This window comes from Labeo rohita, chromosome 17 (assembly GCF_022985175.1).
Source record: "Labeo rohita strain BAU-BD-2019 chromosome 17, IGBB_LRoh.1.0, whole genome shotgun sequence".
Lineage (NCBI taxonomy): Eukaryota > Metazoa > Chordata > Actinopteri > Cypriniformes > Cyprinidae > Labeo > Labeo rohita.
In genome coordinates this window covers 26911539-26933215 of record NC_066885.1, presented here as the reverse complement: position 1 = coordinate 26933215, position 21677 = coordinate 26911539, and the positions used below count along the sequence as shown (strand labels likewise).

At 35.4% G+C, this 21677-nt stretch overlaps 1 protein-coding gene across 2 annotated transcripts; it reads left to right on the top strand.

Moving 5' to 3' along the window:
- The first annotated feature begins 1669 nt into the window (after window positions 1–1669).
- On the top strand, window positions 1670–20436 carry ezra (ezrin a). Of its 2 annotated transcripts, XM_051133469.1 has the most exons (13): window positions 1670–1932; window positions 6444–6527; window positions 9347–9442; window positions 10319–10593; window positions 12229–12312; window positions 12399–12545; window positions 12821–12917; window positions 13173–13336; window positions 13596–13726; window positions 16326–16486; window positions 16622–16714; window positions 16832–17095; window positions 19669–20436. In XM_051133469.1, exons 1-13 carry the CDS (start codon window positions 1921–1923, stop codon window positions 19831–19833), a joined length of 1773 nt encoding a protein of 590 aa, XP_050989426.1. In that variant the 5' UTR covers window positions 1670–1920; the 3' UTR covers window positions 19834–20436. The 2 variants fall into 2 exon arrangements, with proteins under 2 accessions (XP_050989426.1, XP_050989427.1); XM_051133470.1 differs by lacking the exons at window positions 1670–1932; window positions 9347–9442; window positions 10319–10593 and having other exon boundaries at window positions 6469–6527.
- The last annotated feature ends 1241 nt before the right edge of the window (window positions 20437–21677 follow it).

The window sequence follows — 21677 nt, the reverse complement described above, 5'->3', positions numbered from 1 at the left end:
AGATATTTTGTGATATTTAAACGATTTTAATTGTCATTTATAGTTTTAAGTGTTCAACCCTGGTGAAAAAAACAGCATATGCTGGCAGGTATGTTTTGATGCTGGTTTAAGCTGGTCCTTTGCTAGTTTATGCTGGTCCTTAGCTGGTTTATGCTGGTCCTTTGCTGGTTCATGCTGGTCCTTGACCAGCAACATGACCAGCAAAAACCAGCAAAGGACCAGCTTAACCCAGCAAAGGACCAGCATAAACCAGCTAAGGACGAGCTTAAACCAGCAAAGGACCAGCATAAACCAGCTAAGGACCATCTTAAACTAGCAAAGGACCAGCATAAACCAGCTAAGGACCAGCTTAAACCAGCAAAGGACCAGCATAAACCAGCTAAGGACCATCTTAAACTAGCAAAGGACCAGCATAAACCAGCTAAGGACCAGCTTAAACCAGCAAAGGACCAGCTTAAACCAGCAAAGGACCATCTTAAACCAGCAAAGGACCAGCATAAACCAGCTAAGGACCAGCTTAAACCAGCAAAGGACCAGCTTAAACCAGCAAAGGACCATCTTAAACCAGCAAAGGACCAGCTTAAACCAGCAAAGGACCAGCATAAACCAGCTAAGGACCAGCTTAAACCAGCAAAGGACCAGCAAAAACCAGCAAAGGACCATCTTAAACCAGCAAAGGACCAGCTTAAACCAGCAAAGGACCAGCATAAACCAGCTAAGGACCATCTTAAACTAGCAAAGGACCAGCATAAACCAGCTAAGGACCAGCTTAAACCAGCAAAGGACCAGCTTAAACCAGCAAAGGACCATCTTAAACCAGCAAAGGACCAGCATAAACCAGCTAAGGACCATCTTAAACCAGCAAAGGACCAGCTTAAACCAGCAAAGGACCATCTTAAACCAGCTAAGGACCAGCATAAACCAGCTAAGGACCATCTTAAACCAGCTAAGGACCAGCATAAACCAGCTAAGGACCATCTTAAACCAGCAAAGGACCAGCAAAAACCAGCAAAGGACCATCTTAAACCAGCAAAGGACCATCATAAACCAGCTAAGGACCATCTTAAACCAGCAAAGGACCAGCATAAACCAGCTAAGGACCAGCATAAACCAGCCAAGGACCATCTTAAACCAGCTAAGGACCAGCATAAACCAGCTAAGGACCATCTTAAACCAGCAAAGGACCAGCAAAAACCAGCAAAGGACCAGCTTAAACCAGCAAAGGACCAGCATAAACCAGCTAAGGACCATCTTAAACCAGCTAAGGACCAGCATAAACCAGCTAAGGACCATCTTAAACCAGCAAAGGACCAGCAAAAACCAGCAAAGGACCAGCTTAAACCAGCAAAGGACCAGCATAAACCAGCTAAGGACCAGCATAAACCAGCATCAAAACCTACCTAACCAGCATATGCTGTTTTTTTCACCAGGGAAATACTTTCTAGGGATAAATATTTGTGTTTATTAGCCTACCTGTAGCCTACTAAAGTACAGAAAGTGACTGCCTAGATATGCACCTTGCAGTAGATTATCAACCTCAACCGCGCCCATGTTTTCTCCGCCCGGACTATATGGATTGTAATGCTCTAATGTGACAGTAAGCTGTTAAAGATTTTCTGTCATTGTTAACGACGCGACAAATCACCAAGGCTGTGTGCGCGCTCCAGTTGTGTCGCGTCGCCATCTGGACGCGATCCAGATCAAAGGTCGACTTTACAGCGCAGGTGCACTGTAAGCACAGACCTGTTGGCACTCTTTAACTCGAGTGGTCTAACTAACTTATCGTACTAGCTATCGCTGGGGCGAGGCTTTGACACCATCTATCGAAAATGACTCAGAAATGAGTCTCTAGCGCTCACTGTTCAGCTCGGTCGCTGCGTCTCTGGTTTCTCTCTTCAGCTGGTCCCCACACAACCGACAATGCCTAAGATTGTAAGTAGCTCTTTTGTTTTTATTAAACATAAAGGTTTATTGCGTAGAACAACAGTGTCATAACTGGAAACAGTTATGCAAATCATCTGTATTACACAAGGATTTTAAGAATTATCTTTCTATATCTCATATTAATCCATACAGGCGTGCTAACGTCTTTGTATGTTTATATAAATTTGTTGAATCATGTCTTGTTTGGAAATTTCGTATGTGAGTTACAACAGGCCTTTCTCATAGCCTAAACACTCAAACATTACAAAAAGTTTCATAGCTTAACAGTATTTTTTTTTTATTTAATATGTTTGTAATGTGTTCTGACTGACAAAATCCATGATGTTAAAAGAAGTTAGTAGTTGCATCAAGATAAAGCTGCAATTTATTACTATATTGCCTCAATATATTTTTTTACAGTGTTGAGGAGTAACCTTGTGCATCTTATAAATGCCTATTAGTGGTTATACTTGAAATTCTATTATCTAATATTTTTATATTTCAAGGTGTAGTGACTACCTCACACTTTAGGAGGAAACTAACTATTAATTTGATGGTTAACATTCTTGAGTACAAGTCTTTACACATTAACTAGACTTAGACAATGGGGATGAGTTCATGCTGCGCTCATGCCGCAAAAGTAAAAGATTAGCTAGACGCAGATTATGCTGGTGTGAACATACTTTTGGCATTAATATTTGAATACCAGGATGTGATGTCACTCTAATTACTGTCTAACATTTGAGAGAGATTACTGGTAAACCAGCTTATTCGATAAGGTTTTTACATTTTGTAAATATTGTAGATATTTGAGTGGTAAGAGTGTAATGTTAAAATGTATATTTTCATTGTATCTTTATGAAAAATCTCTTTAAAATATATAACACACCGTATAAAAACGCCAGGACATTATCCAATAATTTAACTGAAAATGACGCAATAAAGTGCAAAAAACAAAACACAAGTAAAACATTTGTAAAAAAAAAATGAATACAAAAAAAATCCTTAATATTAATACAGTACGTGCCATATTTGTACAGCTTTTTTACAGTGTATAAATATTTTATAATATTGCATGTTGTATTTTATTATTAATTAGCAACCTTTTCAATAAGTGTCTGAGAAAAATATATAAATGTAGCATTCCATGCTCTTAAAAATGAAAGTTCTTTATTGGCATCAGTAGTTCTATAAAGAACGTTAAACATCCACGGAACCTTTCAAACACAGAAAAGGTTCTATAGATTTTTTAAATGTTCTTCAAAATGGTTCTTTTAGGAACTGTTCACTGAAAGGTTCTTTGGGGAACACCCTTTTGGAACCTTTATTTTTAAGAGTGGTTGAATAGCACATTATAAATGAATTAATTATTTGTTAATTATGAATTATTTTGTTAAAATCAAATAAAAAATCTTCCATTGGTGGCAGTTCATTTAACATTGTCCTCCAAGTTTAATTAATTTAAATGTGTAAAAAAAAAAGATGATCATAGACAGACTTTAACACCCAGTTTTATTGTAATTATTGTGCATGCAGCTTTCATGCACTCAGATTAATTGAGAGGATTAATTGTACTTTTTGAAATTAATTTGTGACACTGCAAAATCATTAAAAGAAGCTAGAAAAAAAAAAAGTGATTAAAAGTGGTTAAAAGCTTTAAAGAAATTATGACCTGTTTTTTTTCTATTACACAAACATATACATTTTATCCAGGCTGTTTTCATTTGTGAATTGCCCAAAACATTAATTAAATCTGAGAATGACCTAAAGTTTTTTTTAAGCTTATGAAGAAGTACTTGAGCACAAACACTTGTCTGTGAGGTTAACACCGGCTTGTGAGTCTGTACCCTTCAGGCAAATGAGACATGCAGGTTTAGTTGTCACGCTGTGTTATGACGTACTTCGGGTCTTTCTTCCTGTTAGATGAAATTTGCAGCTCTGATGGTTGCTCATGGAGATGGTGACTGCTGGATTAAACAGTAGCACTCACGCAGTCAGTTCCATTGTTAGGACAAATCCAGCCGAGAGGACAAGCTTTGAAGATTATAGATTATATCTGCCATGCTGGCATTGGGATCAGTGTTTATTTTCTTTGGATAAAGGTAAACTGAAGTTGCCAGTAATAAGCAGCTTGTATGCCACTTACTGATAAGACCAAAACCATTTTAAAAACCGTATGTGCTAATGAATACATAGTGGTATGTGTGTAGTATCAGGGGCACCATAAAGGTTAGGGGGAAAGGTTAGGATGAGGGGGCCTGAATGCAATTTCTACCAAGGGGGATCCAAACACCCCACCCTAAAGGGGACTCAAGTGAATATTCTGTTCAATATATGCTGTAGTGTAGTTCTCATATAAAGAGATTCCATAGTGGCAGCAGTGATTTAAACTCTTTTGACAGAGTTGCAGGCCTGTGGTGCCCTTATCTAAGGGCTTGCTGATAAAGGTTCATTTGCATTATGTGACTTTGATAGTCGTATTCAGGATACTCAGATAATTGGAGACCTTGTACTTTCTAATTTGTTGTCATTTTTATTAATATCTTCATATATGATTTATAACTGAATCTGAGGTTGATAATCCAATAGGAAAAATGCAATTGTTTTTCAGTATGAATGATAGTGAATCGCATTATTTTAAAAACATATCTGAATTTTAAAGTGAGTGTGTATTGTTTTTTAAGTGTATTATAGATTTTCACCATAAATTCATTGGTACAGAATTCCAAAATCGTGTTTCTACTGTAAAAAATAATCTATTTTGTTATCAAAAAGTTTGGGGTTAGTAATAAACTTGCAAGGATGCACTAAATTTAACAAAAGTAATAGACATTTGAAATTTGATTTTTATTTCAAACAAATTGTGTTATTTTGAACTTTCTAATCAAAGAATCCTAAAAAAAAGTATTTTGGTTTCCACAAAAATATTAACAAGCATATCTGTTTAGAAGTTAACTGTTAAACTGATGATCATAAGAAATCTTGAGCAAATCAGCATATTAAAATGATTTCTGAAGAATTATCTGACGCTAAAGACTGGAGTAATGCTTTGCATCAGAAACAAATATCTCACAGACCTCAAACTTTTAAACGGTATTGCATATGGTGAGGTAACTTTAACCTATGCATTATCCAAGTTAACCAATAACAATTATATAGTTTTTATCTATAATCTATCACACCATTTGTCTTTTATACCATATGTGACTCTGGACCACAAAACCAATCATAAGGGTCAATTTTGTGAAATTAAGTTTTATACATCAACTGAAAGCTGAATAAATAAGCTTTCGATTAATTTAGGGTGCAAAAAAAATAAAAAAAATAAAAAATATAAATATTGAGAAAATCGCATTTAAAGTTGACAAAATGAAGTTCTTAGCAATGCATATTACTCAAAAAATATAAAAAAATAAGTTTTGATATATATTTACAGTATGAAATTTACAAAATATCTTCATTGAACATGATCTATACTATTTATGCTTGATCGCAGATTTTTCTAGAATTTTAAGTAGTGGAAATTGTTGCAGTTTTGTATTGTCAGCAGCAGGTGCCAAAAGTTTTAGAGTAGGTGACCAATACTGTTCTAAACAGGCAGATCATTTACTTGCTGATGTGGCTAAATACTAACGACTGGGTGTAACAGCTATTGCAGCTTGAGTGTTATGGCACTTGTCACTTTTCTCATGATTAGAGCCACTAAATGTGCTAATTCTAAATATATATAAGCTTTGTTAATAGGTACCAATAACAAGAAGAAAGCGTTGAACTGAGCCGTCGATGGGTCTTGGTTTCTGAGAGTAATTTTGCTAACATATGTTGCACAAGTTTGAAGGGTTTATCTTTACAGCTCTAGAGTAAGTTCACATGAAAGTTGTGTAACTTTGACAATGCCTGTAAGACTCTGTCAAGGTTCACTGGGTTGTTATGAAAGCTTGTATAAAGTGTGCTGGACTGAACTTTTTAGAATAGAATTCATGGAATCTCTACTGGGCACAGATCTGTTTTTTGTTTGTGTTTACAAGTACAAGTATTCTTTGTTGGTTAAAATCTAAAACTAACCTCACAGATTATAAAAATGTCAAAGTTGAGTTAATAATGTCACACCCTTGAATGTCAGTTTAATCTGTTGAAATCACCTCTGTTGTTGTCAGTCATCTGGAGGACATTGCACAATGCAGATCTGGTATAAGACTTTATTACTAGTGGCTTTGTGGAATGAGATGTCATTAAGGTAACATAGCATTCCACGATTATAGTTAACATGCTTTTGATAGCTGATGTTCCAAATGATATTGCAAGTGATATTACATATCTGATATGACATAGCTGTAATGTAATTAAGGTGTTTACCCTGTAAAATATATTTCATTGTATGAACATCTGGCCAACAAAACTGTTCTGTTGAAATGGCATATTTAATTTTTCTGTACAAATACCATCACATTTATGCTTTTATTGACTCTTGATGCTTGATTCAGTAACAATGGAAAAACACTTATGTTTGTTCTCTGCAGATCAATGTCCGTGTCACTACAATGGATGCCGAGCTGGAATTTGCAATCCAGTCGGTTACAACAGGCAAACAGCTCTTTGAACAGGTGAGCGATGGCTCCTGAAATCCTCCTGATTTCAGCTCAGCCAGAGAGACGGCATGTGAAGAATCAGCTGTCTTATGTGGTTTTTAACCCTACACTCTTAAGAAGAACCATTTTTGGTTCCACAAAGAACCATTCAGTCAGGTTTACTTGATTGTTCAACATTCATTTTTCAATTGTGAGTATCAAATATGATACATTAGGCTTCTGTGGAACATTTATTTGAACATTCTGATCTTTTTTGGAGGTATAGACTATATAGACTAAGAGATATTGTAAGACAATTGATATTTATATGCATTTTTTGTAAGTAGCCTGCTACTTATGGAGGCCCGTTTTTGCCACGGAATAAAAAAAAGGTTATTGTGACTTTTTATCTCACAATTTGGACTTTTTTTCTCAGAATTCCATGTGAGTTATTAAAGTCAGAATTGCACCATATATACTCACAATTGCAAGAAATAAAGTCATAATTGCAAGTTAAAAATTTCACACAAATGTGAGTTTGTGTCTTGTATTTCTGATATTTTTTCTCGCAATTGCGAGTTTTATCCCACAATTCTGACCTTTTCTTGCAATTGCAAGTTTGTATCTTGCAATTCTGACTTTTTACCCACAATTGCAAGTTTATATTTCGCAGTTCTGGTATTTTTTCTCACAACTGCGAGTTTGTATCTCACAATTCTGACCTTTTCTTGCAATTGCAAGTTTGTATCTCGCAATTCTGGTATTTTTTCTCGCAATTGCGAGTTTGAATCTTGCAATTCTGACTTTTTCCTTGCAATTGCAAGTTTATATCTTGTAATTCTGACATTTTACTCACAATTGCAAGTTTATATTTCGCAGTTCTGGTATTTTTTCTCACAATTGCAAGTTTGTATTTCACAATTCTGGTATTTTTTCTCGCAATTGCGAGTTTGTATTCCACAATTCTGACCTTTTCTTGCAGTTGCGAGTTTTATCCCACAATTCTGACCTTTTCTTGCAATTGCAAGTTTATATCTCACAATTCTGAGTTTTTTCCTCACAGTTGCAAGTTTATATCTTGCAATTCTGCTATTTTTTCTCACAATTGTGAGTTTGTATCCCACAATTCTGACCTTTTCTTGCAACTGCAAGTTTGTATTTCGCAATTCTGACATTTTTTCGCAAACGCAAGTTTATATCTCGCAATTCTGACATTTTTTCACAAACGCAAGTTTATATCTTGCAATTTTGACTTTTTTTCGCAAACGCAAGTTTATATCTTGCAATTCTGACTTTTTTCTCAGAATTGCAAGATATAAACTCACAGTTCTGTCTTTTTTCTCAGAATTGCGTGATATAAACTTGCGAGAAATAAAGTCAGAATTGCAAGATAAAAACCTCGCAGATGTGAGTTTGTATCTAGCAATTCTGACTTTTTCTTGCAATGGGAGTTTATATCACACAATTCTGACTTTTTTTCTTGCAATTCCAAGTTTGTATCTCGCAATTCTGACTTTTTCTCGCAAATGCGAGTTTGTAACTTGCAATTCTGACCTTTTCTCACAAATGCAAGTTTATATCTTACAATTTCTGAATTTCTGAATTTTGAGTTTATGTCTCGCAAATCTCGACTTTTTTCTCATAATTGCATGATATAAACTCACAATTGTGACTTTTTTCTCGTAATTGCAAGTTTGTATCTCACAATTCTGACTTTTTTTCTCAGAATTGCGAGATATAAACTCACAATTGCAAGTTATAAAGTCCAATTTTGAGGGGGAAAAATAATATGTTCTCACAATTGCGAGTTTATATTTCACAATTCTGACTTAACTTGCAACTGAAGTCAGAATTGTGAGATAAAAAGTCACAATTATCTTTTTTTATTCAGTGGCGAAAATTAGCTTCCATAGGCTACTGTTGTAACAGTCTCACAGAGTTGTAATTATTTTTAATTTCATCTTGCTTTTTGGTCATAAAAATATCAACAACTGCTTAAATACTTTTGCTCAGTTTGGGCCTTTGAATAAAAACGTACTCAGTAAGTTTCAGTAATCTGTGCCATTTTTTTTTTTAAAAATTGATTTTTCTGACTATGATTTCATATGTCAGGCTTTACAGGGTTAAACCTAAAGCTAAACTCCCTCCACTTAATATACAGATTAGGGAACATGTTTGTAGTTTCATTCTGCATGCTGGAAAAAATAACTCAAAAGTAATATTTAAAAAATTAATATTCTCACCATGCTATGAATAAAACCTTCTACCAAACAGATATGCACTTGCATAAACTATTTTTACTACTATGCACACCTATGCAATCGAGATGCACTAATTTCATTCTATCACAATGACTCATCAACGTGTAGTAACTTGTATCTCTGAAATAGCAACCTTCTTTTTGCAGCAAAACTTTGCAACTAATTTCCTAAGCATTTTACTCACCTTAGTCAGACCTGAATTCATGCTCATGGTCACTGGGTGTAAATCATTTTTCAGATACTATTCAGATTACTAATGCTAAACTACCTAGTTATATGGTGATTGGTGAGGCTCATTGGTATGACATGGAATACAAAACCAAGGTGGAGGACACCATCTCTGCCTGTTTGCACACACCTAACTGATAAGAAGTCAGGATAGGTGGTATTTCCCTCCCTGTTGATAGCATGAAGTTTAGTGTTGAGTTCCTATTCTAATCTACTAAAAGGAGAGACTCCCATTGTTTGACCTACAGCGTAACGTCATGCTTGTTTATCAAGTGCTGAGGTGATTAGGTATATGTTTTAAATGTACACCAGTTTTTGCTTATACATTTAGCATTGGGCTATGTTTTACCGTGTTGATGTATTCAGGTGGTTAAGACGGTGGGTGTGCGTGAGGTCTGGTACTTCGGTCTGCAATTCATGGACACCAAAGGCGTTCTGACATGGCTGAAGCTGGACAAAAAGGTATTCTTGATTTTGTTTTTGAACGTTTTCCTACCCTATGTTGTTAGACAAGAAACAATAAATGCTTAATATGTACAATGCTTCGATTAGCATTAATAATATGCTAATAACACATTAATAATGCATTAACATTAATGATATGCACAGGCAGTTCTAAAGCAGACTCAATTTCATTATTCTAACAATTTGCTAGTGTCATATATGGCACTCATACTTGTATTTTATTAGCAGCATTTGCTAAGGCAACCAAGCGTACTATTATTATTTAACCCTAATGAATGAATATCTTATTAATCATAAATTGTGTAGCTTAATAAGGAGGGACATAATAATGCTTGCTTTGGAGACTCGTAATGATTTTATGATAAAACAGACAAAAGAACCCATAGACTTACTGGCACCCAATGCAAATCTATAGACTAAAATAACACAGAGATGTGGGGGTGGGCTCTTTTGACTTTAGTCAGTATTTCACCACCTTAGCAACCACCCAAACACCCTAGAAACAGCACAGGAACATTCCAAGAACATGTTATCTATAAGTGGAGATTCTTACATTTACTTCTCTTGAAGGCTCACTTTCTGACATGTGATTGTGTTTGTTAAATGCTTGCAATATATGACACATTTAAAAAGATTAAGCTGCTTGTAATGCAGTTGGGATACTAACGTTTAGGTCTTAGAACAATACTTCATTTTGTTTGCCCTTAAGATATGTATTCCAGTTCACCCCTATTTTGTAGAGTTGTCAAGTTGTCACTTAATATACATAGCATCATATAATAACACATAATATAGGGTTGTTTTACTGTTCTGTCACTAAAATATCTCCTTTGTATCATAGCATCTTATTCACTCTTGATTCTGATTTCATAGGTGTCCTCTCAAGAGGTGAAGCAAGAGAACCCTCTGCAGTTTAAGTTTCGGGCCAAGCACTACCCTGAAGATGTGGCTGAGGAGCTGATTCAGGACATCACAAAAAAGCTCTTCTTCCTGCAAGTGAAGGAAGGCATCTTGAGCGATGAGATCTACTGCCCCCCAGAGACAGCTGTTCTGCTGGCCTCCTATGCTGTTCAGTCCAAATTTGGAGACCATTCACCGGAAGGACACAAATCTGGATACCTAGTGAACGAGCGGCTTCTGCCTCAGAGGTGAGTGGGAATTCAGTGCATTCTAATGATTTAGCCATTTGAAATGACTTAAATAAGGGGTGCTTATTCATGTTTCTGGAGGTCTGCTTACCTGGGGTCAGTTCTAGTACTGCTCCAACACACCTGTTTGTTATGGTTAAGTGTTGTATTAATTTAATTAAATTGATTAATTGAGTTGGCTAAATATATTTTCATTAAATATGTTAAACTTGACATCATTTGGACATGCAGTTGAGGTCAAAAGTTTACACACACCTTGCAGAATCTGCAAAATGTGAATTATTTTACCAAAATAAGAGGGATCATACAAAATGTTATGCATGTTTTATTTAGTACTGACCTGAATATGATATTTCACATAAAAGATGTTTACATGTAGTCTACAAGAGAAAATAAAAGTTGAATTTATAAAAATGAGCTTATTCAAAAGTTTACATACACTTGATGTTTAACACTCTGTTGCTACAGTACCTGAATGATGTACTTGAACTTTGTCGTGAACAGTTAAACTGTCTGCTGTTCTTCAGAAAAATCCTTCAGGTCCCACAAATTCTTTGGTTTTCCAGCATTTTTGTGTATTTCAACCCTTTTCCAACAATGTATGATTTTGAGGTCCATCTTGTCTCACTGAGGACAACTGAGAGACTCATATGCAACTATTACAGAAGGTTCAAACACTCACTGATGCTCCGGAAGGAAACACAATGCGTTAAGAGGTGGGGGGTGAAAACTTTTGGAATTTGAAGATCAGGGTAAATTTACCTTATTTTGTCTTCTGGGAAACATATAAGTATGTCCTATAGCCTCTGAAGGGCAGTACTAAATGAAAAAATATGATATTATGGCAAAATGTACACATCTTCATTCTGTTCAAAAGTTTTCACCCCCTGGCTCTTAATGCATAGTTTTTCTTTCTGAAGCATCAGTGAGCGTTTGAGCGTTGTCCCTCAGTTGTCCTCAGTGTGAAAAGATGGATCTTAAAATCATACAGTCATTGTTGGAAAGGGTTCAAATATACAAAAATGCTAGAAAACCAAAGAATTTGTGGGACCTGAAGGATTTTTCTGAAGAACAGCAGGTAGTTTAACAGTTCAGGACAAACAAGGGTCTCACGAACAACTATCACTAAACAAAAAAACACATCTGTTGATCATTCAGGTAAGAATAAAGTATTAACTTTTTTTAAGTAACTTTTGAACAGGGTCATTTTTTATGACTTTCTCTTGTGGACTATATGTAAACATATCTTATTCAGGTCAGTACTAAATAAACAATAACATGCATTTTGTAAGATCCCTCTTATTTTGGTAAAATAATTAACATTTTGCAGATTCTGACAGTTTCGACCTCAACTGTATTTTGGCCCCAAATATATTTATGTTATATGGTCACAACACTTTAGTCGTACGATTCTACCAAAACCCTTACAAAAAATAACCATGATTTTATTATAGTAAAAGTGTAGCAACAATGTTTTTGGAGGATTGATTACCATTTGTATAAACACAGTAGCAAAACCATGGTTTGTTTATGGTTACCGTGGTTTAACCATTGTGTTTTTGGTTTTATATATAGTAAAACCATGGTTAATTTTAATCAGGGAAGGTGTGCTGATTTGATATTCTGTGTTTTCAGAGTGCTTGACCAGCACAAACTCACTAAAGAACAATGGGAGGAGAGGATCCAAATTTGGCATGAGGAGCACAGAGGAATTCCCAAGTGAGTTGACTTACATCCTCCCGTTCAGCTCACTTTCATGTCGCTCTACAAGTTTATCATTGAATTTTTACATTTTGTGTCACCAGGGAAGATTCCATGCTGGAGTATTTAAAGATCTCACAGGATTTAGAAATGTATGGTGTCAACTATTTCGACATCAAGAACAAGAAAGGAACAGACCTGTGGTTAGGTGTAGATGCTTTGGGACTTAACATCTATGAAAAAGAAGACAGGTAAGCCCTTTTTTGTGAGGGAGTACTGATTGTATAGAAACTATGTCAGGTTGGTTGGGGATATTGGGGTCAGCTGTCATGACTGTGGGGTTAATGACCTGTGGAGTGACTCTCCAAACCCACAACAAGCCACACAAGTCAACACGAACACATAGTACTTATTGCGGAGAGGGCATTGCACCTAAGGACTAATGGACCACAAAGTCTGTGATGTTTGTCGTGTTTGTTGACAAACACAAAAAAGACAAAACTTTTTATTGTTTTTCATTACTTAGGTTGACTCCAAAGATTGGATTTCCTTGGAGTGAAATAAGGAACATCTCATTCAGTGACAAGAAGTTCATAATCAAGCCCATTGACAAAAAAGCTCCTGTAAGTATTTGCATGAATGATTTTATGTCTTTTTTTCACCTGAAATTATTGTATGTTGGCCACTGGCAAATAACAGCATTGCAAAATTAATAGCTAAATTAATTGTAATGCAGAATTTAAAAACATTCTTCATATTTAAGTGAATTCAAGTGTACAATGTTTTTCTTAATCATGAAGGCTGGTTAGAATATATTTGGCGTATTATTTATGCATAATGAACTGTGTCACATACTGTTCTCTCTCTCGTTTTTACAGGACTTTGTGTTCTATGCATCACGTCTGCGTATTAACAAGCGCATCCTGCAGCTGTGCATGGGAAATCATGAACTTTACATGCAGCGCAGGAAACCTGATAGTATTGAGGTGCAGCAGATGAAGGCTCAAGCCAGAGAGGAGAAACACCAGAGACAGATGGAGAGGTGAGGACATAATGTTCATTGCCCAGAGTGCGTCATTATATACCAATGACCAGCTGCACTGATGAGCACAGCAGGACACCAGTCTGGCACTATTTTTAGAATTATTATTGGGCAAGAAAGAAAGAAATACATAAATGTTTACTTTTATTTATATGTTTTACTTAATTTTTTTCTTTGTGAATTTTCCTCCAAGATTTTTACATTTTTTTCCCATTAAGAGTATATCATTAAATGTATTCGCTACCTGTTTTCTTCCCAGAGCCCAGCTAGAGAATGAGAAAAAGAAAAGGGAAGCAATAGAGAAGGAAAAGGAGAGAGTGGAGAGAGAGAAGCAGGAGATGATGATGAAGCTTGTCCAGTTTGAAGAGCAGACCAAAAAGGTTGAGAAAGGTACAAAAAAATATTACTACATATCTGATATACTTAATAAAGTAACACATATGTTTTGGTCTGGAAATCAATGCAATGAAGTATATCAAAGTATGCAAGTAAGTGATATGTCCCGTTTAACAGTTTGCAAAGATGAAAAAGAGGCAAAAGTTCTAAAATGAAGGTCATTTTAATGAGCAAAGTCCAAATGTGTAACAATCTATACAAAAACACAAACAACCATGAACAGAAACCCAAGAGGAACTTAAATAGACAGTGATGATGAACTTAAAATTAAAAATAGCTGAGTGTTTATGGAAACTGATGAGTGGCAGGAAACTGGCACAAAGCAAACAGCAAGATGATGAGAAACAAGCTACACGTCCATGAAAATTAAACTAACTACACGTAACTGTGACTATATATGTATACACACACACACACACACACACACACAAATCTCTCTAAGTGGTGTGTGGTGGTGTTCCAAAATGAGAAGGCAAAGTTCTTTACATATTTTTTTATTAATCAAATGTAAATTCATGTCCCGGTCGTGTTTTCTTGGTTAACTAAACATTAATTACACTTTCAGAAAGAGAAAAAACAAAGCAAAGAAACAAAAACTATTCTATTTTATGTTTTTTACATTAACAGTGTAATCAATATTTTATTTATTAAAACCAAGCATGAATCTCATCAAGTTTGATTCCAAAATAATACCTCCGTAAGTATATTTTATTTGTGAATTATGTTCAGTTTTTCTTTTTAATAGTTAACTTTTTACTGTTTTTGAATTTTTCGAATCTTCAGTCATCAAAGCTCAGTAGATATTGGTCACAGACACAGAGATTTACTTTCATTTTCACCATGAAAAATGAACTCCCACAGATTATGTTTTCATGCCATTTAAGTCTTATTTTGATGTAACAAGGCGGTTATATGTAAGTGTGGGAGTTGTTTACTTACTTTTTTACATTAGTCTTCCCATTTACGCCATTATATTGTTCATTCAGACTGATTTGTGGGAACATGGGATGCACACTAACATAAGAGGCGGGATTTAATGCATGAACCAATCACAGCTGAACCTAACCAGTAACATCCAATCATATCATGTGACTTTCCCCCAGTCATTCTCAGTTACCCCCCACCAAAGCCACCACACGCTTTAGGTGGTCTGTTAAAATTCAGTGAGCTCAGGGCAGGCGAGAGACGCAGACTCCTGCTGTTACCTCACCTGCTGGTGTCACTATTAGACAATGTTTCTTTTGAAAAATGAGGGATTTATACACTTTTTAATGTTGTAATTTGTAATATTGGTGTTGTTTTGTTTTTGTACTAAGATTTTTTTTTCTCATCCATTATATCCACTGTCTCCCCTGCCTCCTTGGAGGAAACGCCCCTTACATATATATATATATATATAACATCTAATTATTATTTGTAATAATACATTGCAATGCTACATTGCATGTTTTAATTTATATTATTCACAAATAATTTACTCACCCCTTTGTCATCCAAGATGTTCATGTCTTTCTGTCTTCAGTCGTGAAGAAATTATGGTTTTAGAGGAAAACATTTCAGGATTTTTCTCCATATAATGGACTTCATTGGTGCCCCGATTTTGAACTTCCAAAATGTAGTTTAAATGCAGCTTCAAAGGGCTCAAAACGATCCCAGCCAAGGAAGAAGGGTCTTATCTAGCGAAGCAATCTGTCATTTTTTTCAGAAAATAAAAATCTGTATACTTTTTAAGCACAAAAGCTGGTGTAGCACAGGCTCTGGGATGCGCGTTCATGTACTACTATGAGTTTTTCGACATACTCTACCTTTTTAAACCGAAGTACACAGACGATGAACTCGTGGTGATTCAAAGACGTGATTCGTAGTAGTGATGGGAAGTTCGTAAAATGGGTAAATCGGTAAATCATTTTACCTACTCGGATTTTTGAGTCTCGTTCAGCAAAATGAACGAATCTTTTTTCGAGTCATTTAGTGCATTTTAGCAACATCAGCATCACGTGACAGCCCCATAAGATGAACAAACGACTCGAAACAGGTGAACTAATTCCAGTACAGAACCTAATAGGATGTTGCGCATGCGTGACTGAATGAATCACTCCCCGAGACGACACGTTCTTACTGAGTCACATTAAAGATTCATTCAAAATAAACGAATCGTTCAAGAACGACTCGTGGACGTGCATCCCAGGGCCTGTGCTACATGAGCTTTTGTGTAGCACAGTATACAAATTTTTATTTTTCGAAAACAATGACTGATTGTTTCACTAGATAAGACCCTTTTTCTTCGGCTGGAATCATTTAGAGCCCTTTGAAAACATGAACATCTTGGATGACAAGGGGGTGAGTACATTATTTGTAAATTGTTGTTCTGGAAGTTGTTCTCCTTTAAATGTATATGTATAGATATTTAATTACATTTAAAAAACTACAATTATTTGTAATAATACTATTTTATTATTATTATTATTATTAAACAAAATGTTTAAATGCTGAATGCTGTGATTGACCACCATACTAGCACATGCTTGCAATAAACACTATTGTATAATTGAGTGACTGCTGCCCCCTTATGGTTGATTTGTGTATTGTTTAGATTTGAAAGAGCAGTTTGAGAGGGCACGGAAACTGGAGGAAGAGAGGCGGCGGGTGGAAGAGGAGGCGGCACGTCTGGAGGCTGAGAGACAAGCGGCGCTGATGGCTAAAGAAGAGCTGGCCAGACAAGCTGAGGACCAGATGAAAAATCAGGAGCAGCTGGTGAGCTGGGGACACTTTCATAAACACACAAAACACACCTTAAGCAGTGTAAATCTTTGTAATCTGTGAAGAACTGTGCAGTGGGGTAGAACTTTTCTTTATTTATTTATATTTATTTTCTTTTTTTATATATAGGCAACAGAACTGGCAGAATACACTGCAAAGATTGCCTTACTGGAGGAAGCCAGAAGAGTCAAGGAAGAAGAAGCCAATGAATGGCAAAGCAGGGTGAGTTTTCAACAGCCTATACACTACCGTTTTTATTGTATTTATTGTGGAAGTCATAAAAAGTGAAAAATACGGATACATTTTTCTGCTTCTAATGAACCTCTTCAATTCTCTCAGGCTAAAGAGGTACAGGATGATCTGGAAAAGACACGTGAGGAGTTGCATCTTGTTATGTCGTCCCCTGTGGTTGCTGCCCCTATAGCTGAGCCCCTGCCCCAGACCATGGAGGAGGAACCCTTGGAGAACGATCATGATGATCATGAGGAGAACAACAGCACCTATAGTGCTGAACTGCAAGTGGAGGGCATCGAGGACCACCGCAATGAGGAGGAGCGCATCACAGAGGCAGAGAAGAACGAGCGTGTGCAGAAACAGCTCATGGTAATATGCACATTACATTTCCTAAACATAATTACAAGTTAATTAGAAGCAAGGATTGGGATTGTCATTTGCGTGCCTTGCCCCCTCAAACAACTTACTGTGGCTCGATAGTGAATCGATAGTGAATGTAAATAAACAGCACAGATTGCACGCTTCCCACCATAGACACATCCCCAATTCATTGAGGGCCCCCCTAGACATATAAATGCTCCTTTCCTTTCTCCTTTCAATGAATCTGAGTGATTTATTGAATCTTTTGATCACCCAAAACTGATCCAAATTCAGAAGATTTGCTCAAAAACACAAATGACAGTTAAAACAAGTCTTATTATCTCTCTTTTTATATGTATACACATATAATACTTGCTTCAGAGTGATTCATTGAATCGTTTTAACACCTAAAGCAGATCCAGATTCAGAAGATTCGCAGAGTTGACAATTAAAACAAGTCATAGTATCTCTGTTCATATATGTATACACACATAAAATTGAGCTGTATTGGGGATTTTGATTCATCTGAGTGATTAATTGAATCTTTTGATCACCTAAAACAGACCCAGATTCAGACGATTTGCTCAAAAACAAAGCTGACAATTAAAACAAGTCTTATTATCTCTGTTTATATATGTATACACACATAAAATTGCGTTGTATTGGGGATTTTGATTCATTGAGTGATTCATTGAATCTTTTGATCACCTAAAACTGATCCAAATTCACAAGATTTGCTCAAAAACAGAGTTGACAATTAAAACAAGTCATAGTATCTCTGTTCATATATGTATACACACATAAAATTGAGCTGTATTGGGGATTTTGATTCATCTGAGTGATTCATTGAATCTTTTGATCACCTAAAACAGACCCAGATTCAGACGATTTGCTCAAAAACAAAGCTGACAATTAAAACAAGTCTTATTATCTCTGTTTATATATGTATACACTGAGTGATTCATAAAACCTTGATCCAAATTCAGAAGACTTGTATTGGGGTTAAAACAAGTCTTATTATTTCTCTTTATATACATATACACGTATAAAACTTGCCTGTATTGGGGATTTTGATTTGATTTTGAATCTTTTGATCACCTAAAACTGATCAAAATTCACAAGATTTGCTCAAAAACAGAGTTGACAATTAAAACAAGTCTTATTATTTCTCTTTATATACATATACATGTATAAAACTTGCTTGTATTGGGGATTTTGATTCATCTGAGTGATTCATTGAATCTTTTGATCACCTAAAACTGATCCAAATTCAGAAGATTTGTTAAAAAAAAAGGGTTGGCATTTAAAAAAAGTCTTATCTCTCTTTATATACGTATACACATATAATACTTGCTTGTGTTGGGGATTTTGATTCATCTGAGTGATTCATTGAATCTTTTGATCACCTAAAACTGATCCAAATTCACAAGATTTGCTCAAAAACACAGCTGACAGTTAAAACAAGTCTTATTATCTCTCTTTATATACATATACACATATAATAATTGCTTCAGAGTGATTCGTTGAATCTTCTTAACACCTAAAACTGATCCAAATTCAGAAGATTTTCTCAAAAATACAGTTGACAGTTAAAACAAGTCTTATTATCTCTCTTTATATACATATACACATATAATAATTGCTTCAGAGTGATTCGTTGAATCTTCTTAACACCTAAAACTGATCCAAATTCAGAAGATTTTCTCAAAAATACAGTTGACAGTTAAAACAAGTCTTATTATTTCTGTTTATATACGTATACATGTATAAAACTTGTTTGTATTGGGGATTTTGATTCATCTGAGTGATTCATTGAATCTTTTGATCACCTAAAACTGATCCAGATTCAGAAGATTTGTTTAAAAACACAGTTGACAGTTAAAACAAGTCTTATTATTTCTGTTTATATACGTATACACACATAATACTTGCTTGTATATGCAGATGCAGATTCGTTCACTGATTAGTTCAGATTAGTTTGTTATATAACAGAATGTTGGATTATGGGTAATTTTATTATTTGTTCAGGAGATTTGCTCAAAAACATAAATATGTTCATGATTATCTTTTTTTTTCAGTTCGTTTACAATTTATATACATATAGTACTTACTCACAGTGAGGATTGTGATTCATCTCAGTTACTAAAATCTTTTAAATACTGTATGTTATAAAAATATATATATATATATTTGTTCATGGACCCAGTGCAGTGATGATATATATCATTACAACAGTAGGTGAGTGTCATTGTATCATTAATTCAACAGTTTCTACTCAAAAACACTACACCGTTGTACAATTGGTCTACAATATTAAGCCTTATTATGCTATGTTATATTACTCTGTTCATGCTTTATTCATATAGTCTGTGTATGAATAATACGCAACATTCATTCGGTTAATTTCTAAACGACATGTCTCGTTCAGCGGCGCTGATCTCAAATCATCACTTAGCTCCAATCAGGAGCTATTCGTTCAGTTACAGCATTAGTATGAATTATACCTCACGTCTCAATTTTTAATTTCAACTGTCCCATTTGATATGTACTTTATGACTCACTGTATCTTAAATTGTTTTTAGGCCCTGAGCTCTGAGCTGGCCGAGGCGCGAGACAGCTCGAAGAAGACTAAGAACGACATTTTGCACAGTGAAAATGTACAAGCCGGGAGGGACAAGTACAAGACGCTTCGTCAGATCCGCATGGGCAACACCAAGCAGAGAATAGATGAGTTTGAAGCCTTATAATGGCTGATAAATTCTCCAATAAACCTCGAGTACCAGCAGCACTTGCTGTTCAAAGGTGAATTTATCTAATTGCCACAAATGGCCCCACTTTGTCCTTGTCATTGGAAAGACTGGATTATTTACACAGTCTGTACACACTACACAAGTAGTGTAGGTTTATTGTTTTATTTTATTTTGGCAAATATGGAAAACACACTTATTTAAGGCACCAAATTACTTTGAGTACACTCTTGAGATCTTATTTATGCTAATTGTGCCAAAGACTTTGGCTTGAGAAATCATCTTTTATGGGAACCTTTTTGTAAGTGCTAACTTAAGATCGTTTGCATTCAAAATGTGGTGGAGCTTCATGTTTTGTTATAAAACAAAATGGAGGTTTTATTTAAAAAGGCTGAAAAGGACAAATCCAACAACAAAAAGTGAAAATATATTATGATAGAGAATTATAGCTAATAAACATAAATGTGATCAAATAGTGGCCATAACAAACAAGTCAATGGTTTTTAGTAGATTTTGATTGAAGAAATGCTGCATAGTAAACTAGATCTGTATATTTTCTGTGTAATATTTTAAAATAAATATATTAAATTGAATTGACTTAAATCTGCTGTCTAGTTACTGTGGGATGTAAGCTGTATGGTTGCTATTTTTTGTTTTGGCGAAAGAGTAAAAGAAAAAAAGCTAGCTCTAGGAAGACAGAAGCATAATGTCTTGGCGGCGGGATTGTTCGGAATAGCAGAAAGGTTTGCGTTGTCTGTTTACCCAGATGTCCTCCACTTATGCCGTGACCATTAAAAGAACTACAGTTTCATTCGCGGTGATGCGCAGAGAGGCTGTTAAAGGCAAATTGTTATGCAAAGGGTGCGCCTGCACGAGCCCACAAAGGACCACTGATATTTACTCAAGGACTAGAACGTTAATTATGTTGCTAGACAACAATTTATGAAGCCTGGAAACCGTTTGTTGAAATATGCAGAGGGTCAGCTAACAGTGCAAGGGGTCAGGATTACTGTGTTCCATTGGAAAACGTTTCAGCTGTCATTAGCTACAGTGGGTTAGTTCCCCGAAAGCCTCCCATAAAAAAAAAAAATCTTCCACAGACTACATCTGCAGTGTTGTGACTGCAAATTATACTGGTAAGACACTGGACTATGATTTATTTATTTACTGATTATTAGACACAGTTATTACATTCAGGAATCTGCACATGTGCAGAATGTTTTGACCATAATTTATATTTATAAGATTGAGTGTTTATGATACATTTTATTGGCGATACCTGACTGATTATTCGATTTTTTTAAATTCACGAATCTGCATTATACATATTATATTGGCATTAATAAAACATAAGCAGACTTGTTCAAAAATGCAAGGAGAACCTTGTGTTCCTGGTCAAAAATGATAAGTTTATTAAAAATTGCTTGTAAGTTTTTCATTAGAGGATTAGTTCACTTCCAGAACAAAAATTTACAGATAATGTACTCACCCCCTTGTCATCCAAGATGTTCATGTCTTTCTGTCTTCAGTTGTGAAGAAATGTTGTTTTTTGAGGAAAACATTTCAGGATTTTTCTCCATATAATGGATTTCATTGGTGCCCCGATTTTGAACTTCCAAAATGTAGTTTAAATGCAGCTTCAAAGGGCTCTAAACGACCCCAGCTGAGGAAGAAGGGTCTTATCTAGCGAAACGATCTGTCATTTTTTTCGAAAAATAAAAATGTGTATACTTTTTAAGCACAAAAGCTACGTATTATTGAATCACGTCGAAAGGTCATGCAGAACGTAAGTGGATACAGACCCAGTGTTTACAAAGTGAGTGAGCAAAGACTAAGAAAATGCA